The 18,031-nt window shown below is 42.0% G+C and overlaps 2 protein-coding genes across 3 annotated transcripts; one reads left to right on the top strand and one right to left on the bottom strand.

Moving 5' to 3' along the window:
- The first annotated feature begins 295 nt into the window (after nt 1-295).
- Nucleotides 296-4,338, top strand: gemin2 (gem (nuclear organelle) associated protein 2). The gene is made up of 10 exons (XM_034576789.1): nt 296-602; nt 1,127-1,211; nt 1,661-1,750; nt 1,982-2,041; nt 2,259-2,369; nt 2,657-2,701; nt 2,815-2,883; nt 3,074-3,184; nt 3,493-3,551; nt 3,943-4,338. Exons 1-10 carry the CDS (start codon nt 481-483, stop codon nt 3,980-3,982), a joined length of 792 nt encoding a protein of 263 aa, XP_034432680.1. The 5' UTR covers nt 296-480; the 3' UTR covers nt 3,983-4,338.
- A 2,908-nt stretch (nt 4,339-7,246) lies between these two features.
- On the bottom strand, nt 7,247-14,361 carry pnn (pinin, desmosome associated protein). Of its 2 annotated transcripts, XM_034576786.1 has the most exons (10): nt 14,205-14,361; nt 13,668-13,748; nt 12,878-12,949; nt 11,356-11,431; nt 10,607-10,701; nt 10,349-10,424; nt 9,718-9,873; nt 9,285-9,423; nt 8,979-9,175; nt 7,247-8,813 (listed from the first exon to the last, which is right to left on the bottom strand). In XM_034576786.1, the coding sequence occupies exons 1-10, from the start codon at nt 14,315-14,317 to the stop codon at nt 7,929-7,931; spliced, it is 1,890 nt and encodes a 629-aa protein (XP_034432677.1). In that variant the 5' UTR covers nt 14,318-14,361; the 3' UTR covers nt 7,247-7,928. The 2 variants fall into 2 exon arrangements, with proteins under 2 accessions (XP_034432677.1, XP_034432676.1); XM_034576785.1 differs by having other exon boundaries at nt 7,247-9,175.
- Between the last annotated feature and the right edge of the window lie 3,670 nt (nt 14,362-18,031).

The raw sequence follows: 18,031 nt of genomic DNA, 5'->3' as shown, positions 1-18,031 counted from the left end.
TGAGATAAGATACAGGCCAGCAGGAGGATAATCATTAACACCGAGGAGCTGCTCACAAAACAAAACCTTTTCTGATCACTGCTGAAAGTTCAATTTGTCTTTAGTGGTGAATATTAGAAGAAACGTATTTTATTAACGATTCACTGTGAGAGGAATAAACAAACTTGGCGACGGGTCAATGTTGTTAAAGGGCTTTAAAAAAAAAGTTGGATGTTTTCTGGACTTCGCCCTTTATCTATTAAACTAGCGGCACGTGCGGCGTTCATCACCATGACAACCAGCCCCGCGCACAAAAAAGACGTCACGCGTCGCTCCGCGGTTACAAGCAAGATGGCCGCATAGTGTGCGAACAGTTGTCTGCAGGAAGAAGTGGATTGTTTGGGTCACGACAGGCTCTTAAACCGTGATTGGACGCTTCAGCCGGAGCCGCTGACCTTCTCCCCCAGATCCTCTGGTAGATGCTCGCTGATCAGTGACGCGATGAAGTCCGACGCGGAGGAGCTGATGCCCAGGCTGCTGCCCGTGGAGTGCAGAGCCAGTGCAGAGGAGCTGGACCTGAAAGGACCTCCACGAAACCCACAGGAATATCTGCGACAAGTCCAGTGAGTTCACCCGCATCCCAACTCCTCCTGCTCCCCAGGGGAGGGGAGCCGCTCTCCTGCGGTGTGCTGCTGGGAGGCCGCCAAGTGCTTCTCAACTACAGTGACATGGATAGATGCATAACTTTATATCGAACAAGAGAACATCAATAAAAATGTGTATATAGGCCTTTATAGATGTTGATGTGTATACCTGCACACACACTCTGATAGATATAGAGCTTTACATAAAGAGCTTGATTGGAGTTAATAGAGGAATCCCAATATTTTGTCATGTGTAGTTGTTTTGTTTTCTGAATTCATGTTATATTAAATACCTCAAGTTATTTGTCCTTTCTATTAAGTATGCAATGGAGAAGAGTGAATGCCAGTTACTTTGGTTAATTTTCAGAGATTTAAGTAGAAACTTGTGGGGGTTTTTTTTAGTGGAGGGGTTTAAGCCACATAGTTACATAATTGATAACATTATTTATGAGCAGAACGTTGAACCAGGTTTGTGCTGTAATAATGTGTTTCCTGTTGGTCAGGTTGGAGGCGTCATTATGTCCAGAGGTGGTGGTTGCTCAGATTGACCCCAAGAAACTGAAGAAGAAACAAACCGTGAATGCTTCTGTGAGTAAATGAACACACTGACGAGAAAGGAATATGTGCAGAAAGGAACAGACTACTGGATACTGCAGTGTAATGACACTTTAAATGTACTGTTTATTTGTCTTCTGTGTACATTGTATTTGTTTTTGTATTGCTGTTTGTATCTTAGAATGGACTTTACAACTGCTATGTTAAGATGAAATATTCATGTTAAAAACAAATATCATATAAAGGTCATGGAAGAATGTGCAAATACGATATACAAATGAAACCAAGCAACAATTACTCAAGTTTATTTTTAAACATAAGTGAAACCCAATCACTACTCCACTAGTATTCCGCCTTCTTTCTTTAATTATTCACTGAGCTATTGGAAACACATGAATGATGTTTGCACGTATGAGATCAGGTGAGGAAATAAAAACATTCTTTCCCCTCACGTGTCTAAGATATATTCTCCTGTGCTTCAGGTGGCAGGTTGCCATGCTGCTCCCATGGGTTTCTGCCCCAGTCTCGGTTGGCAGCGGCAGCAAGTCGGTCACTTCTCGGATGTCAGACAGGTAAAACAAGAGACACCTCCCACGTCTTCCTTAAGATTAAATTAAAATCACTTGAGCTGTCCAAAACTTGAACATATTCAATGTATCCTCTTTTACTAATTCAGTCAGTGGCTTTTCTTAACACTGATCAGTTGATGGATTTTTAAAAATTGTAGATAAGTGTAATATAAGAAAAGTTACGTGGCTCAGTGTTTAGATAAAACATTTCTCTGTTCTGCATTTTGCTTTCAGAGCATCACAAGGAACAGGAATCACTGGAGCAGCCAGTCTCTGGATGACAACGTGCTGATGGTGAGGAGATGGCAGAGTTACAAATTTCACTCAGTCATTAAAACAGTATGAATTTGATAGCATCACATTGAATGCTTCACCTCAGGAGCTTCTGTTTGAGCAGAATCACTTGCTGATTGTTTGATATGCGTGTACAGTACACATGTGAAAAAAGTGGCAAACTGCAAAAGATACTTATCGTAAATGTAATATTGAAGTTTGTGTGTGTGTTTTACAGCCAAAGCTCACAGATGAGGAGGGCTGGAAGAGGTTTTGTTTAGGGGAGGTCGTCTATCTGGGAACGTCATCCTGTGACACGGGTGCAGAGCCAGCACTGGACTACAGCAAGGTTGTATGAATGTGTTTGTTTGAAGACAGTTATAGAAACTCCTTAACTGTAAAATATATATATATATATATATATATATATTTATCATTGACTGTGTTCTATTAAAGTAAAACCTGACATAAAAGATGTTGGTACAGTTGTATCTCAAATTTTGTTCAGCTAGCCTGAAGTGAAAATTAAAATGCTTCACTTCTCTTGCTTTTGTTTATTGATAAAGAGTTTAATTTATAATTAATTATATAAGACCTAAATGTGACTGATGTTGATAATTGTTTGTCTCTATTCAGGTCGGCTTCCCTCCCTTCCTGAGCATCGTCAGCAGACTCAACCAGGTAATTAATCTTCCCTTGTGAATAATCACATTATCAAACTGACACTCCCTCTCTTCACCAGTGTAACAGTCTGATTTGTATGTTTTCTCTATCATCTCTCTGTGTGTCGACAGTCCACAGTGTTGATGGTGTTAGAAACTCTCATCAGTTGGTTTGAGGAGAGAGAGTTTGGTCCACAGTTGGTGAGTTTGGTTTTGATTCTCCAGCTTCCTCAGTCGGTTGTTGCGTCCTGTCCAGTTCAATGCTATAGATACATGTCTTAGTTGTATTGCAGGTGGAAAACTATGCTCATTGGTTTCAGTAGAAGAATGTTAGTAAATTTGACATTTGGAAATAAAGCATCAGAACATGACGACCGTGTGTTTGTTCCAGGGTCGCTGGTTGTATGGTTTGTTGTCCTGCCTGGAGAAGCCTTTACTGCCTGAAGCCCACTCCTGCATCAGACAACTGGCCAGGAGATGTGCTCAGCTCCGCAGCACGCTGGTACGACTCTGTCTGTACGACTGTCCTCTAACCGGTGTTACTCCACCACTGCCCTCCTCTATGTAGCACTACCAGTGTGTGTGTTTCCTACTCACTGTGATGCTTTTATTTGTCAGTGAGGACATTTTTTGGCCAGAAATAACAACAATACTTACTCCAGATTGTTGCAGAATGTCTGTATAAAGAGAAGAAAGTATTTCTGTAGAAATTATTTTAATATACTCTTTATAGCAAGGCCTGTCAGAATCTGACTGTTGATGTGATACACTCGACCTGACAATGTGTGTCCTGCTCCCATGATTCCACAGGAGAGTCAGGACGATGAGAAACTACCTGCCCTCAACCTGCTCATCTGTCTTGTTGCCAGGTATCTACTACTGAGTTCAAATCATTCTGGTCACATCACATTTTATATACCAAGTGTATGTGTTTGGTAATATTAACTCCAACCCAAAGACCCCATACTAACCAATACTTACCGTACATACCAAACTCTAACTACCCATATCTGATTTATTTGAGTGACTATACCAACATTTAACTACTTAAATTATGAAATAAATTATTTACAATCTATGCAGCAAGCAGACGTACAAATTATACTTTTTATTTCTTGATTCACTTTTAATAATAAAACTTTGTATTTTGTATTTGTGTACTCCAGGGGTTATATTTACTTGAAAACTCTAATCAGGTCCTATTTGACTTTAGTGCTAAACTGAATGCAATTATATTAATTTCCTATTTGTAACCTGCAGATATTTTGAGCAGAATGACCTGGCAGATCAGCCGCAGTGAACACACGGTCGAGCTGTTTGATATCAACAGGACATTAAGAAGGAGATGTGAGCTAACTGATGCAGCAGATTCTACAGTCAAGCAACAAGACAAGAATAAACACATCCACATGGAACTGTTATGTTTCTACACAGTTTCAGATAAAGTTGAGGGTGAACCCATGGTCCCCAGTCATGAACACAAATGTTGTTTGTTGTTGAATTATGGTATTGACTCTGCTGGTACAACTTAAGCAGCAGCATCACTTTTGTTTTAATCAGGAAAAGTCTGTTTTTCTTAGTGAATTTATCCCTGATGTTTTTATGGTTTCTGTTTTAAAGTTTCCTAATAAATGTAAGATTTTTCTATTAAACTGATGACTTGTATAATTTTTGGGTTTGTGGACATTTTTGTTGGTCATCAATATTTCACACCCGTCCTTATAGCTGACACACTGGCATTTTGGCCATGCATATGAGATAACTCAAGGAACCTGTTCAGACCTGGTGTAAACATCCGTCCTGAGTCATCCAATCACATGTGGTCAACGTTAAGTACTGGTCTGAACGCAGCTCCACACTCAAAGGTGGTCTGTGACTCATGTGGCCACATTGTTTTAGCTGTGTGACTGAAAATGTGCTGTGCTGGGCAGCTAGCTGAGGTCTTGACTGACATATTCAACCTGTCACTGGCCCAAGCAGCTGTCCCCATGTGCTTTAAAACCACCTCCATCGTGCCGGTGCCAAAACACTCCACTGCTGCGAGCCTTAACGACTTCCGCCCTGTTGCACTCACCCCTACCATCATGAAGTGCTTCGAGAGGATGGTCCTGGCTCACCTTAAAACCTGTTTACCACCCACACTGGACCCCTTCCAATTCGCCTACTGTCAGAATAGGAGTACTGAGGATGCCATCTCCACGGCACTACACTCCGCACTTTCTCACCTGGACGACAACAACAGCTATGTGAGAATGCTGTTCATAGACTTCAGTTCAGCTTTCAACACCATCATCCCCTCCAAACTGATCACGAAACTCAGTGATCTAGGTATCAACACTTCCCTCTGCAACTGGATACTGGACTTCCTATCCAACAGACCCCAGTCTGTTAGGTTAGAGAACCACACCTCCTCAACCCTCATCCTGAACACCGGCGTGCCACAGGGCTGTGTGCTGAGCCCTCTCCTCTACTCCCTCTTCACCTACGACTGCACACCTGTACATGGTTCTAATACCATTGTTAAGTTCGCAGACGACACAACGGTGATTGGCCACATCAGCGACAATGATGAGTCCGCCTACAGAGAAGAGGTCCAGCACCTGGCTGAGTGGTGCGACGACAACAACCTGGCTCTCAACTCCAAGAAGACCAAAGAGCTCATTGTGGACTTCAGGAAGAAAGGTGGCACACACACCCCCATCCATATCAACGGGACTGAGGTTGAGCGTGTCGCCAGCTTCAAGTTCCTGGGTGTCCACATCTCTGAGGACCTCTCTTGGACCCTCAACACCTCAACCCTGGTCAAGAAGGCACACCAGCGTCTCTTCTTCCTGAGGAGACTGAAGAAGGCCCATCTGTCTCCTCAGATTCTGGTAAATTTCTACCGCTGCACCATCGAGAGCATCCTCACCAACTGCATCTCAGTGTGGTATGGCAGCTGCTCTGTTGCGGACCGGAAATCATTGCAGAGAGTGGTGAAAACTGCCCAACGCATCACCGGTTCCTCACTCCGCACCATTGAGGCTGTCCAGAGCAAGAGATGTCTGCGGAGGGCGCACAACATCGTCAAGGACAGCTCACACCCCAGCCACAGACTGTTTGCCCTCCTCCCCTCTGGGAGGCGCTACAGGGTCCTCCGTTCCCGGACCAGCAGGTTCAGGAACAGCTTCTTCCCTGCGGCTGTCACCCTGCTGAACTCTGCACCACGGTGATCCCCCCCCACACACACCTCCTCCAGTGACTGTACTTCCCCCCTTCACCCTGGCTTGGATTGCCACACACCCTCCTCCAGCCACTGAACATTTGCACTAGACTGTTATTTTTGTATACAATATTACTACTACCTCATTCACTTAATTTCTCATGTTTATCTCACTTACTAACACCACTTATACTTACACCTGCACTTTATATACACATCATATCTACACTACCTACCTCTATTGCTGCTAGTCTTGTATCTATACTGTTCATATTCCATATCTATTTCTTACTGTACATATCTTATTTATTTACATATTCCACTTTTCATATGCACATACTCTGCACTTTTTCTGCTTTTTTTTTGCACTTCTGGTTAGATGCTAAACTGCATTTCGTTGTCTAAGTATTTTGTACTCTGTGCAATGACAATAAAGTTGAATCTAATCTAAAAAAAAAAAAATGCATCCTGACCCACATTTGAAGGACCACCTACTCAGCTGACCTGCTAGTTTCCTTTTTGTTCATTATTTGTCCACAACATCAACACCACATGATTGATACTTTCCTTAAATTTGTAAAATAATAATTCTCAGCGGCTGCACACGATTCATTCAGCCCCTCATGCCAACACAGTACCATCGGACACATCTGCAAACTTAGACTGGGTAAAACGTAATTTGGTCTTAGCAAAAACAAATGGTTTGTGTTTATTTGCATATTGAGCAGGGAAGTGGAGAGCCGATCACAAATGGTCCCAGAGGAACATTCAGGACACAATACTTGGTGTGAACACGTACTTGGAGTGGACCACTTGTGGACGGATGGTAATACCAGGTCTGAACAGGTCCAACAATTAAGTCCAGAGTGAAATATCTTCACAGCTTAAACCATGACATTTGTGATCAACATGTTCTTATAGCCTGATGTTTCCATCTTCAGTCTGTCCTTCCCAATGCATCAGATTGCTTCCACTAGAGAAACATAAGCTGTGACAAAGCTCGTGAACCAATGGTGTTTAATACATTTGTGAAGTCAATGTTGCTTTCTTACCGAGGATTGTCACACTAATCAAACAATTTGTGCTGTATTTGCAATTGCAGACTCTTAATGATGCAGTGTATATCGAGCAGAAACTGACAAAATTGCTAACTTACTTGGATAAGTTATTTTTCAAACAAAAACATTCACTAGTTCTATCTTTTCAACCCTGAACTTTCTGCCTTTGTTTTAAAGCATTTTAAAACTAAGTGTGGATTCTAATTGTGATGTGAATTTTTTTTTCACCATTGTGAGGTTTTATAGACCCTATAGATGACTGTTAAATGAAAATAATTACTTTGATTTCAAATATAACACATTCCCACGAATATCTCAACTTTATTTAGAAGCGTTTCATCAGTTGGTACAAAAAAAACTAAACATGGAGAAACAGATTCAAAAACAGTATTTAAGCAGATCACACATGTACCCATGTGAGGAGGATACGACGGCCATGACATCGATCAAACAGTGGAGACAAATGGGGATTAACAGTGTTTTCACATTAACTTGAAAAACACAACTACTGATCACTGCTAGCATAACCACTGATACCCCGGCCTATGGCATGAGGATTAAGATGAACAAAAAAGGAACACGTTCAAAAAGCATCTGGTCACTGTGGCGCCAAAAAAGACCTCCGTAAAAAACCCAGTCAGACCAAGAGAACAAATCATCCGGATTTAAAATGACACGACTAAAACTGCGCCTGTCCTACCTCAAATCTATGTCGCCAGGAGCCCAATTAGAGACAGCGCGAGGAGCAGCCCTGCCAGATGCACCACCGTGACTAAAAAGGCGAATTTACGATTGGAAGAAAATAATAAGCAGTCATCCATGTTTCAGTTTGGTTTAAATCGACTTGCTTTAAAACTACCACTGGGCCTTTATGTGAAAAAAGTGAAATTATAATAAACAGTTTAAAACTTCCATCATCTCATGGCATGAAATCACTGGAGCTTTAATATCCTGTGTCACTGCACAGAGGCTGAATGAGTACTAGATTAGCGTCTCTTTTCCTTCCTGTCTCTATCTTTATGCTCCCTTTCACTCCGGGATGACCTGCCCCTCCCCTCATCACTCCTCCTCTTTCTCCTCTCTTTCGATGCCTTCGAGTCTCTTCCACCTCCGCTGCTCCCTCCTCGCTTACGGTGACTCCTGTCTTCTCCTTTTTTCCTGTCCCCGCCTCTGTCCGATGGCCGCCTCTTGCGCTTACCACCGTCTCGGCTGCGACTGCTGCTGTTGGACGAGGAGGACGAAGATGACGAGGAGGACGATGAAGAGCGGCTGGATCCAGAAGAAGATGAGGAGCTTCCACTCGAGGATGAGCCGGAGGAGGAAGAGGAGGAGCTTTTGCTGTGACCCTTCTTCGACTCCTTTTCCTTCTTCCTCCCTCTCCCGCTGCTGTCTTTCTCCTTGGGGGGTGCAGGGCTGGTGGTGCTTGGAGCCTCCTGGGAATCGAGCTGTGCTTGTGGGGCTTTCAGCTGTGATTTCCCTTCTGCAGCCTGGTTCTCAGCTGCTGAGTCCTGGACCTCTAAGCAAGGGGTGATCATTACTTGCCCAACTATGGCAGAGGCTGCTTGGGGTTTAGGGGCAGGCGAGGCCCCAGTGGTCTCAGAGGGCTGTTCTGCTGGCTCCTCTGCAGAGGGGCTGGGCTGGGGCTGCTGACTGGTGTCTGGTGCCTCCTGGCTGGCTTTAGTTGGTTCAAAGGACTGGGTGTCTAGGGTCTTTTCATTCTGGGAGTCAGTGGGCTCTTGTTTACTGTCTGTTTTTACCTTCTCTTCCTTCCTCCTGTCCCCCTGCTTCCCCTCAACCTCCATCTCCTCTGACCCTGGACTTTTCTCCTTGATTCCCATTTCCCTCTGCTCCCTGCTACCATTAACTCCCTCCTTCTCTGTCTCCCTGTTAACCACCTCACTTAACTCCATCCTCTCTCCCTCTTCAGCTGCCTTTTTCAACCCATCCATCTCCTCTTCCTCTCTCTCCTCCCCCTCATCCTTCTCCATCACCTTTCTATCCCTCTCCTTTCCCCTATCCTCCTCATCATCTTCCTCCTCCTCTTCCTCCATCTCTGCATCTCCCTTGTTACCTGTAACCTTGACTACCTGACCTGCTGGCTTACCCTCCGTTGGGTGGTCCATCCCTGTTGCCGCAGTGTTGCCGTCCTGGTCACGGTTTGGCTGTCGCCGGGGGCGCGATTCCATCTTAATGAGGTGTTCGGCAAAAGCCTCACGCCTCTCCTCAAACACAACTACAAAGAAACAAAGATTCAGAGGTTACAGAGTGACCAACATCTGCCAGTAGTAAAGACACAAACTGATCTGCACATACAAAACACAGATGCTTTCAGCCCTACTGACCATTTAGTTTCTTGGTGGAGTCATCAAGGAGTTTCTGTGTTGCGGAGCACATTTTCCCAGGGGAATAGAATATGTGAGGCTTTGTCTTAGTGCGAATGTATTTCACCAGACGATTGTTGTGGCTGGTCCACTCGTCTTGCTGTAGATGGAAGAATGAGATGGTTAAATCTTTCTTTGACACCCTGTATAACTGTCAGTGAATTTGCTTATGCAAATACAATTCTTTCCCACTAGCTGCTCTTTAGCATTACAATAGCTCTTAGATGCTCCCTGGACTGAAATGAATGAAAATTATAATGCACACGCAAAGCTGATGGCTGACGACATATTCCTGTGTCAGAAGAAAACGATCGGTCAATGGCACTCAGAATGAAACTGTAAAAGGCTCAGGAGAACTTCAGTAACCATTTTATTTACTGTACTTCTTTCTTACCAGCTGAGCTAGTTCGACCTTCTGCTCCAGTAGTCTCAGCTCAGTCTGTTTGGCTCTCCTCTCTTCAAACAGCTCCTTCTTTTCATTCTCCACCTTTTTTTTCTCAGTTTCAGCCTGAACCTCGAGCTTCTGCTCGATCTCTGTGCGCCTCTTTTGCTGCAGATAAGAGGGAAATTAATTAAAATGGATCAACAGCCGACGAGAACAATGATTGAAAGCCAACCAAACGTATTTACTAATAATTTGTGTAAAGTCAGTTTAAATACTTGTAGATAGTTTTGTGAAAATGGGTAGAAATCAGAAATGTATCTTTCTTAAATATTGATTTACAATGGGATTTACAAAATATAGAGACAATACAATTAACACTTTTAGCACAGGGATACCCACTATGGTCATGCTTACATCCATTACTTTTCATTTTCTAAAAATCAAAGCACACACCTTAACAACAAAAGAGTTCAGTGACTCTTAACTAAAAACAATCTGAAACAGTAACTGAGTGAAACCATCACACTGAATTATTCTCAGGGCATTTTATTGTCTTTGCCTTGTTGGATGACATTTGCTAACTCAAAGAATGATTCTTAATGCACACATAAAACTACATCAACTGGAAAGATCTCCTCACCTTCTCTGTAGAGACGTTTGACTCCTGTTTGAACTTTTGCAAGGTCCCCATCAAGAGGCCAAACATACGCCGATTCCTGACAAGGAAAACAAACTCACCATCACACACTTGAAATTCTCAGCTACAAAATGACAGTGTTGACCCTTTGATTTAAGGTGTTTTTCCCCCTTTCCACTATTTGCAGGGGCGACGAAACTAATCTCATCAAGTTAAAAATTGCATCTGTATGTACAGCCTGTTCAGGGCATGTTGACCTACCTCTGTTTGCCCCTCTCATCCATGGTCTGATCTTGAATGAGGTCTCGGCGTGTTCGCTCCTTGGAGGTAGCTACTACAGACGACTGCAACGCCGGCTGAAGTGAGGAGAAAACGGGACAAACTAAGTTGTTACCATTGTCGATATTTAAAAAAATAAACTGTAAAACATGAGACAATTCACAAAAATACTTGGTACATACAAAATGGGACAGTTTAAGCAGTCCTTTGAGAGGTCCTTTGATATTGAAAATGAGTGGACATTGTAAAGTCAAATAACCAGTCAAAACATAAAATAAAACAAAATCTAAAGAAACTCAATGTTGTCATAACTACGAATGGGAATCAAGAACCAATTCCTGATACTGGTTCCAAATTTTCTGAACCACTGGATTTTTGTCAAACTCAAGTCTACGCTACAGAAAACTTGCTACAAGGAGTCATAGCCTAAAGGAAAAAACTGATTGTAATGTCTCTAAAAGGTTCTCAAGTAAGGATGAAAACCAGCATAAGGCTAAATAATCTTTCTACACAACATGGGCTTGAATTCCATAAATACCATGTTTTTAAGACTACTTGTAAGTGCTGCTGCCTCCCAACCAAGCAGCACACAGAACATTTATCAGGATGCATTAAGGGAATCAATTAAAAAAAAAACTGGACAAATAATCTTAACAATTTCCATCCCCTGATTACACGGTCAAAACTTTATATCCACAGGCTGCACTTATGAACAGCAACATGATCCTTACCTTTTTGACATCATCGTCATCCTCGGCGTCGCTGTCGTGGCGCAAATCTCTCCTGGCCCTCTGGTCCCCCGCCAGCCTGCAGACAGACACCAACATGAGAGACTGATATTTAACTATCACCTAAACATAGCACCTTAATATCATCTGTCAGAAAGCCAAATATAGCCAGGGGTGTGATCTGCTCACAAGAAAACAAAAAATAGCCTTGAGGCAGCAGCATGACAAAATCAAAGAACAGGATTGTCATATTTTTTTCAATGCTTTCTGTCCAGAGGAAGTGTAAAAGCCACACGAACATAAACCAGTTTAAGATTCCCACATTCATCAACAAGAGGCATCTTTATTCATATCAGCATTACACTTAATTATATAGAACATACTTAGAACATATAAATCATATTATGCCAGCGTTTCTTTCACCAAATCTAATGTTATTCTCGTAGCAAAAGCTGACACCAAAATCCTTGACACTAACTCAAGATTCTTTTACGTCTTTAGTTCTAAGTTTATTTTCCCGATCTCTTTTTTATATGCAAATGTTTCACCATCATGACCTTGTATTAGGGTCGGGTTTAAGAAAACATTTAAATAAAATAAAAAAACATTTATTCTCCGATTTAAATCAATCTAAAGAAGCCGATATCGATTCATTAAAAGGAGGAATCGATCTTTTAATACATGCCTTTTCCAATGAGTGACCCCATTTTACTAAAAAGCGTCAACATTTTAGTGCGTCGATTCTCTCATCTCATATGTAAGGCTGAAGACGGAGTGAGATGGAGTTTACACACACACACAGTGGAGAAGAGATGGGCTGAGTCTGTTTACTTGAAAGTGTGTGCTTGTGTCTAATTTGTTGAAGAACAGTGGCAACATTAAGTCATAATATATGGTTTCCACTACGGCCCGCCGCTGCAAAATGAGCACTGCGGCTTCAGGATCAGAGCAGAAGCAGAGACTGGTTTGTACCGTGCTGCAGATTCCTGTGGCCTCGCTCCACAATCCCGCTGACCAGCGCACAATTTACCAATTAACACCAACACTAATCAAAAGTTATTAGGACCTGATCACTCAGTTCCCTTGCCACGCACAGCCAGGACATCAGGGTAAAATGACCACAACAATCCGGATTCATGACCCGACATCGATTAATAACTAAATAAATGTGATAATCAGTTTGTGTGTGAAGAGCAACAAGCAGACACAAGAATCAATGGTATAAAATGGTTTCAAAATTATGAGTATTAGAGAATTTATCATAATCACTGGATTTGTTATCAAGACAGGCCGACCATAATATTTTAAATAATGCAGCGAGGTTTGAAGTTTTCTTGCACCGTTTACAGCTTTAGTCCATTGAAAATCTATTTCATATCGAAGCAAAATTATTCAATTGTACACTGAATCGAATCAGAAATCGAAACCTTGGGAAATTCGAATTGATTTGGGAAATCAGTGGCGATACCCAGCTACACCTTGTATGTAAAGTTGATGTGTAATAAAAAAAAAATCAGGTGCTCACCTCAGCAGGGCTCCTTCGATGTCCCTCTGCTTGGCAGGAGGGCCGCCGCTTCCTATTTCTGAGAGACTGCGCCTGAAAAAGAACAGTAAGAGATTAAAGACCACATTTACAAGTGAGGCTGGAGGATTAATTTCAAATCCAGTGAGTCCAGACAAATTAAAGTGTGTCATCGTCCAATATGCAGTAAATGAAAATTCGGTGACATAAATGTATAAGACACCACCGAAGATGTCTACAGTTTCTGGTGAGAAGGGCCAGCGCTAGTGTCGATGTGATGAAACCAAATCATGTGATCTCCGTAGCAGAATTGATACGTTGCTGTTGTGAAGGTGTCTGCGCAAAGAATCTCCCGCTGCATTGTGCATGTGCGTTAGGCAAACTGCAGAGAAAGCCCTGACTTGGTGGAAGGATGTGGTATGGGTCAGGAAAGAACCTATTATATATTTGGTAATGATAAGGATCTGGGGGGGGGGGGGGGGGGGGGTAGTTTTTTTTCCCACAGTATTTTTAGGAGAATTTTAGGAGACTGAAGGTATAAACTTTACTGAGTGACATTCTAGTTGCCAGTTTATGAGGTACAGCCCTGAAAATCACAATTCTCCATTTTTGTTTGTGTACAGAGTTGATTCAAAATCACTTTTGACTCTATTTTGTGGTGATTGAGAGTCTATTTAAAATGCTGTCAATAATTAGTCTTATAACCAGAAAAGGCTATAATACAACTCTATACCACTGTCAGTTCCAGCTGTGTTTTTATTTTAGACACCGACCATCCAGAGCCAAGTTTTACCTGAGCAGGTTGACTCCTCTGCCTCTACCTCCTCCTCCGACGCCTGCCATGGGGCCGCCGAGCCGACGGATCTGGCCCGGCCTGAAAACACAACAGGGAACAAGATCAAGCAACAACAAACCCTGTTGATCTACTCACTAACAACAGATAATAAAAGTAAACAACGCCTTTTGAGTGTCGCCTCTTTGTTAAAGGCGGAAATACTTAACATTCCCAGACAGGCATCTTTTTGGAAACACTCAGACAACGCCTCCTACGAGGCCTAGCATTAGCTCAACCAACTTATTTGATTCACATTTTACTTCAGTGTTAAGAGTAATTTTTCATTCACAGTTTGTTTACTATGTTTGTTTGTGTAAGTATCCAGTGTGGACATACGTGTAGGTTCATCTGGGACAAAACAATTGTATGCGTGTGTGTGTGTGCTAGCTAGCGAGTTGACCGACTCATGCTAGCCGCGTCGTTTGGACGCTAGCAATATTCTTAGCTTATAGCAAGAAAGCAGCCACAGGCTAAATACGATCTCTGGAATTTTACCTCGATTCATTGGGATCACGTCCGGTTAATTTGCGAATATTATCGTCCACATTTTTCAAGCTTTCCTTGGCTTTTTCGAGCTGGTCTTGCAAGCTCCGCACTACCACCGCCATCTTGCTTCCAGTTTGCGCGTATCACATGTTCTTCCTTCTTCTACGTTTCAAACTTCTTCTCTTTATTAAATGAAGCTGACATGAAAAGCTGTGGCGCATTACCGCCACCTGCTGCTCAAGTCACATCTGTCACATACACATGGACTAGATGAGGCCGACTAAAGCTACTAATAGGTTCTAGAGGCTGTTGTGATGTGATGAGTGAAATATTCTATGTACATAATTTATAAATATATATATATATAATTCATATATTATATTAATTTTACTTACTGAAGTAAACCTTGCTAAAGGGAAATGAAGCTCCAAACATGGCAAATATGAATCTATCCTGAAGCTGGGAATCATAATACCATTACTTGTATTATAGCAGCCAGTCCACTCAAGATTTATGACTACTTATTACTAGTGCTACCTATAGACAAGCATTTAATCAACACTGAACAACAGCATTTAGAATCTTGGAATAAGTAATATATGTACATAAACTCACTGTCTTAAAACGAGAAACACGGGCATGTTTTCAGAGATATTAAAGATGGGTTCAGAGATCGTACTTAGAGCAGGAGAGGAGAAAGTATGTTGTTTTATTTTCCCTGCATCAGTGTATGAGCGTTTCATTTAGCCATTGACAGCCAGGTTCTATCCTTTTGAACTGTATCAGAAACTGCAAACCAACTCTGAATTATCAGCAGCATTAAATATGATTTTAAAACACAGGACAAGATGATGAGTATCCCTTGTACATCTGAAGCTCTTCCCGCTAGTTTGATGATAAGTTGCCATCCACAAGCAGATGTCTGGGATCACCAGCAGATGTTAGGGACACATCATCAGTTGTGTGCCTTAGGTATAAACACTGACCTTGTCAGGACCAGTCAACCTCATGGGGACAAGAGCCTGGTCCTAAAGAGGCAAATGTCATTTCTGAGGTCCTGGTTAAGGTTAGGGGTAAGATGTGTATTGTGGTTAGGTTAAGGTTAGAGTTCGGCGTGAATTAGACATGGTTAAAGTTATCGGTAATAAGTGGGTGGTGGTTAGATTAAGGTTAGGGATAAAGCTTTGGTTAGGATGTCCGTAACGAATGGAAGTCTGTGCAAAGTCCAAATAAGAAGAGCTGCACAAACCTGTGTGTGTGTGTGTTACATGAATGTGAGTGCCAAATGCAAGGTGACAGTGTGCATGAACACACAATATGTAATGTCATGTGTTCAAACACTGAGCTGCAGAGGAGCCTTTAAGTTGAAGTATATTGTCGATCACATTATGAGGCAGCTTTTAAGGGAAATTCACCATTAACCGTAATCCACACAGTAATTCTTTGCAACATTTAACAACACACATTCCCTTCTTTATCTGCCAAACACCTCATCGTCTCAAAGCTCTTGTCAAATGTTTAGTGTCATTTAAAATCATTAAAAATTCCTGTTAGGAATATCAGATCATGGGAATCTGGGCTATGTGTCCTTGTTTAGATCAGTTAAAAGCATGTATAACAGTTCATGGTAAAGCCTGTTCAGTAAATGATCTTTCATTATAAGTCCTCTCTTTCCATTTTCTATTTGCAAGGGGGAAAATGCCACCATTGTCAGCACTCTGTCAACAGAAGGCACGTGAAAAGGCTTGTTGCACTCAAAATGGCATCTATGTCTCCACTGTAGAGATTCAAAGACTAGCAAGAGTTACAATAGTATCAATATCATTGTTTTCTCCCACTCAACACACAGAAATGTCCGACACAGCTCGGTGACATTGTGTAAGTCTTTGGTCTTGATGAACAGGACACCTACAAACGTATTAAGGTCATTGCCCAGTTATATAACAGAAATCCTACTTCTCAAATCCCCCTCCTGCCATTTTTTCATGAATGAGTTGGGGATGACAGATTTCATTTTTTGTTTGTCACCTACTGGTAACCATGGCAGCCACACAAATCTGGGATTGCTTCACTTTAATTGGGTCACAGCGGCATGATAATCTTATAGTCGGATTCTCCAGACCTGAACGAGCTCTTTGTCTGAGCTAAAGCAGAAAACAAGCTACAAATGATTAGCCACTGGGTTCATCTGTTTCATCAGTGTGTGTGGGGACGTGTGTTTGGATGCAAACAAACCTGCCAAACATCCACTTGCATAATTCCTACTGAATTCAGCAGCCTGATCAGACCTCAGACCAGCTGTTGTACCTGCAGCTGGTCAGTTTAGCAGCATTTTACTTTTCACTGTAAGAGTCTTGTTAGATTTTCGTGACTCATCTAATTACACAGTAATGATCATGGAGTTGTTTACTGGCTGTGGGTAAATAAGGTGTGGTTGTTGCCTGCGTGTCTACCTCCATGTTGTTTCAAAGGAGGTTTATGAGCATAAATGATATGACTGTGATGCTCAAGACTAAACCCTCCATTTGAGAATGAAGACCAAGGAGGTTATGTTTTCATTGGCATTTGTTTGTTTGTTATTCAGCAGGATTACTCAAAAACAACAGGACAGATTACCACGAAGCTTGGTGGAAGGATCCAGTACGTTAACTCGTGGATCGTGATGAAAACAATTAGGCATGTTTAGGGAACTGATATTTATGAGTGTGTGCAAGTGGTGCAGATCCACATAAAAATCTCTGGTGAATTTAAATGTTGTTTCATAAGGGGACTGTTGACCGTTGGCATCCGCTAATTGTGTGCCATTATAGTGTATTAATAAAACTGGATGGGCTGGAAACTCCATGGGATGCTACAGTTTTGCCTCTACACTACATTAAACCTCTCGTATTTCTATGATAGTAAAAAAACAAGGTACTTAATAATCAGTGTGAACAAAGGGTAAACCAACAGACCTTGTTATCTGTTTTTGTCCGTCTCCATCTGTCTGTATCTTTCCATTCACCTCTTGTCCCTCGCTCGTCACCAACCAACCATTTTGCCTTTTAGTTTCCAGTTTTGTTGTCATGGCGACAGTGGTTGAATCTCATTTGCAAGTGTGTCCTGTGGCTTCCTCACGCGGGGGGGAAAGCCCTGCAGTGAACACTACAGCTTTCACTGCTGTTAATACATGCAGCGCCCATCTAGGACCTACAGAGTCGAAATTCCGACTTGAGCGGGCGTTCCTATTGCAACCTCCGACTCCGCGTTATAATGGAACGCGGCATTAGGGTTCACCCCTCGTCAGCTGTTCTTCTTATTGATGATGTGATTTTTTAATATAAATTTGTCAAGACTTTTTCACTCATTTCTATATGTTTAAATTAAGTATGCTTTTAACTGTTCACAGGTATTATACATTTCAACTTCCTATTTGCCATTAGCAATAAAAACGCTGCTCTTATCATCAACCGTTGTTTTGTGTTTCAGTTCTGGCATTTTGACATTTTTCTGTTTTAAAAGTATCGTTTTAGCACTGGTACTGGTTAAAAAAAAAAACAATACACAACCCTGCGTTGTGATGGAGTCTGTGAGGACAAATACATCGATCTCTGATTGAGTATAAAGCTGATAGCAGCTGGTCCCATGGTACAGTGGTTAGCAGCCTGTACATTTCCCAAACACTCTTACACAGTTATGATCATAAAAACTCAAACACTCCTTCATTAAAACCCGTCATCTTCAAAATGTATTTATTTGGACTTTTTAGTTTTATCCATGTCCCATCCACCAACAATGAGGAGTTGGGATTTATGACCTATACTGCAGCCTGACACCAGGTGGCGAATGAGATGCTT

Source organism: Hippoglossus hippoglossus, chromosome 22 (assembly GCF_009819705.1).
Source record: "Hippoglossus hippoglossus isolate fHipHip1 chromosome 22, fHipHip1.pri, whole genome shotgun sequence".
Lineage (NCBI taxonomy): Eukaryota > Metazoa > Chordata > Actinopteri > Pleuronectiformes > Pleuronectidae > Hippoglossus > Hippoglossus hippoglossus.
This window is presented reverse-complemented; position numbering and strand designations above follow the sequence as displayed.

Coding starts and splice junctions, on each gene's coding strand:
- gemin2 (XM_034576789.1), top strand. CDS start 481: ATGAAGTCCGACGCGGAGGAGCTGATGCCCAGGCTGCTGCCCGTGGAG. Junction 603..1,126: donor GAATATCTGCGACAAGTCCA/GTGAGTTCACCC, acceptor CCTGTTGGTCAG/GTTGGAGGCGTCATTATGTC. Junction 3,552..3,942: donor CTCATCTGTCTTGTTGCCAG/GTATCTACTACT, acceptor TGTAACCTGCAG/ATATTTTGAGCAGAATGACC.
- pnn (XM_034576785.1), bottom strand. CDS start 14,317: ATGGCGGTGGTAGTGCGGAGCTTGCAAGACCAGCTCGAAAAAGCCAAG. Junction 13,749..14,204: donor CGTGATCCCAATGAATCGAG/GTAAAATTCCAG, acceptor TTGTGTTTTCAG/GCCGGGCCAGATCCGTCGGC. Junction 9,424..9,717: donor AGGTCGAACTAGCTCAGCTG/GTAAGAAAGAAG, acceptor TTCCATCTACAG/CAAGACGAGTGGACCAGCCA.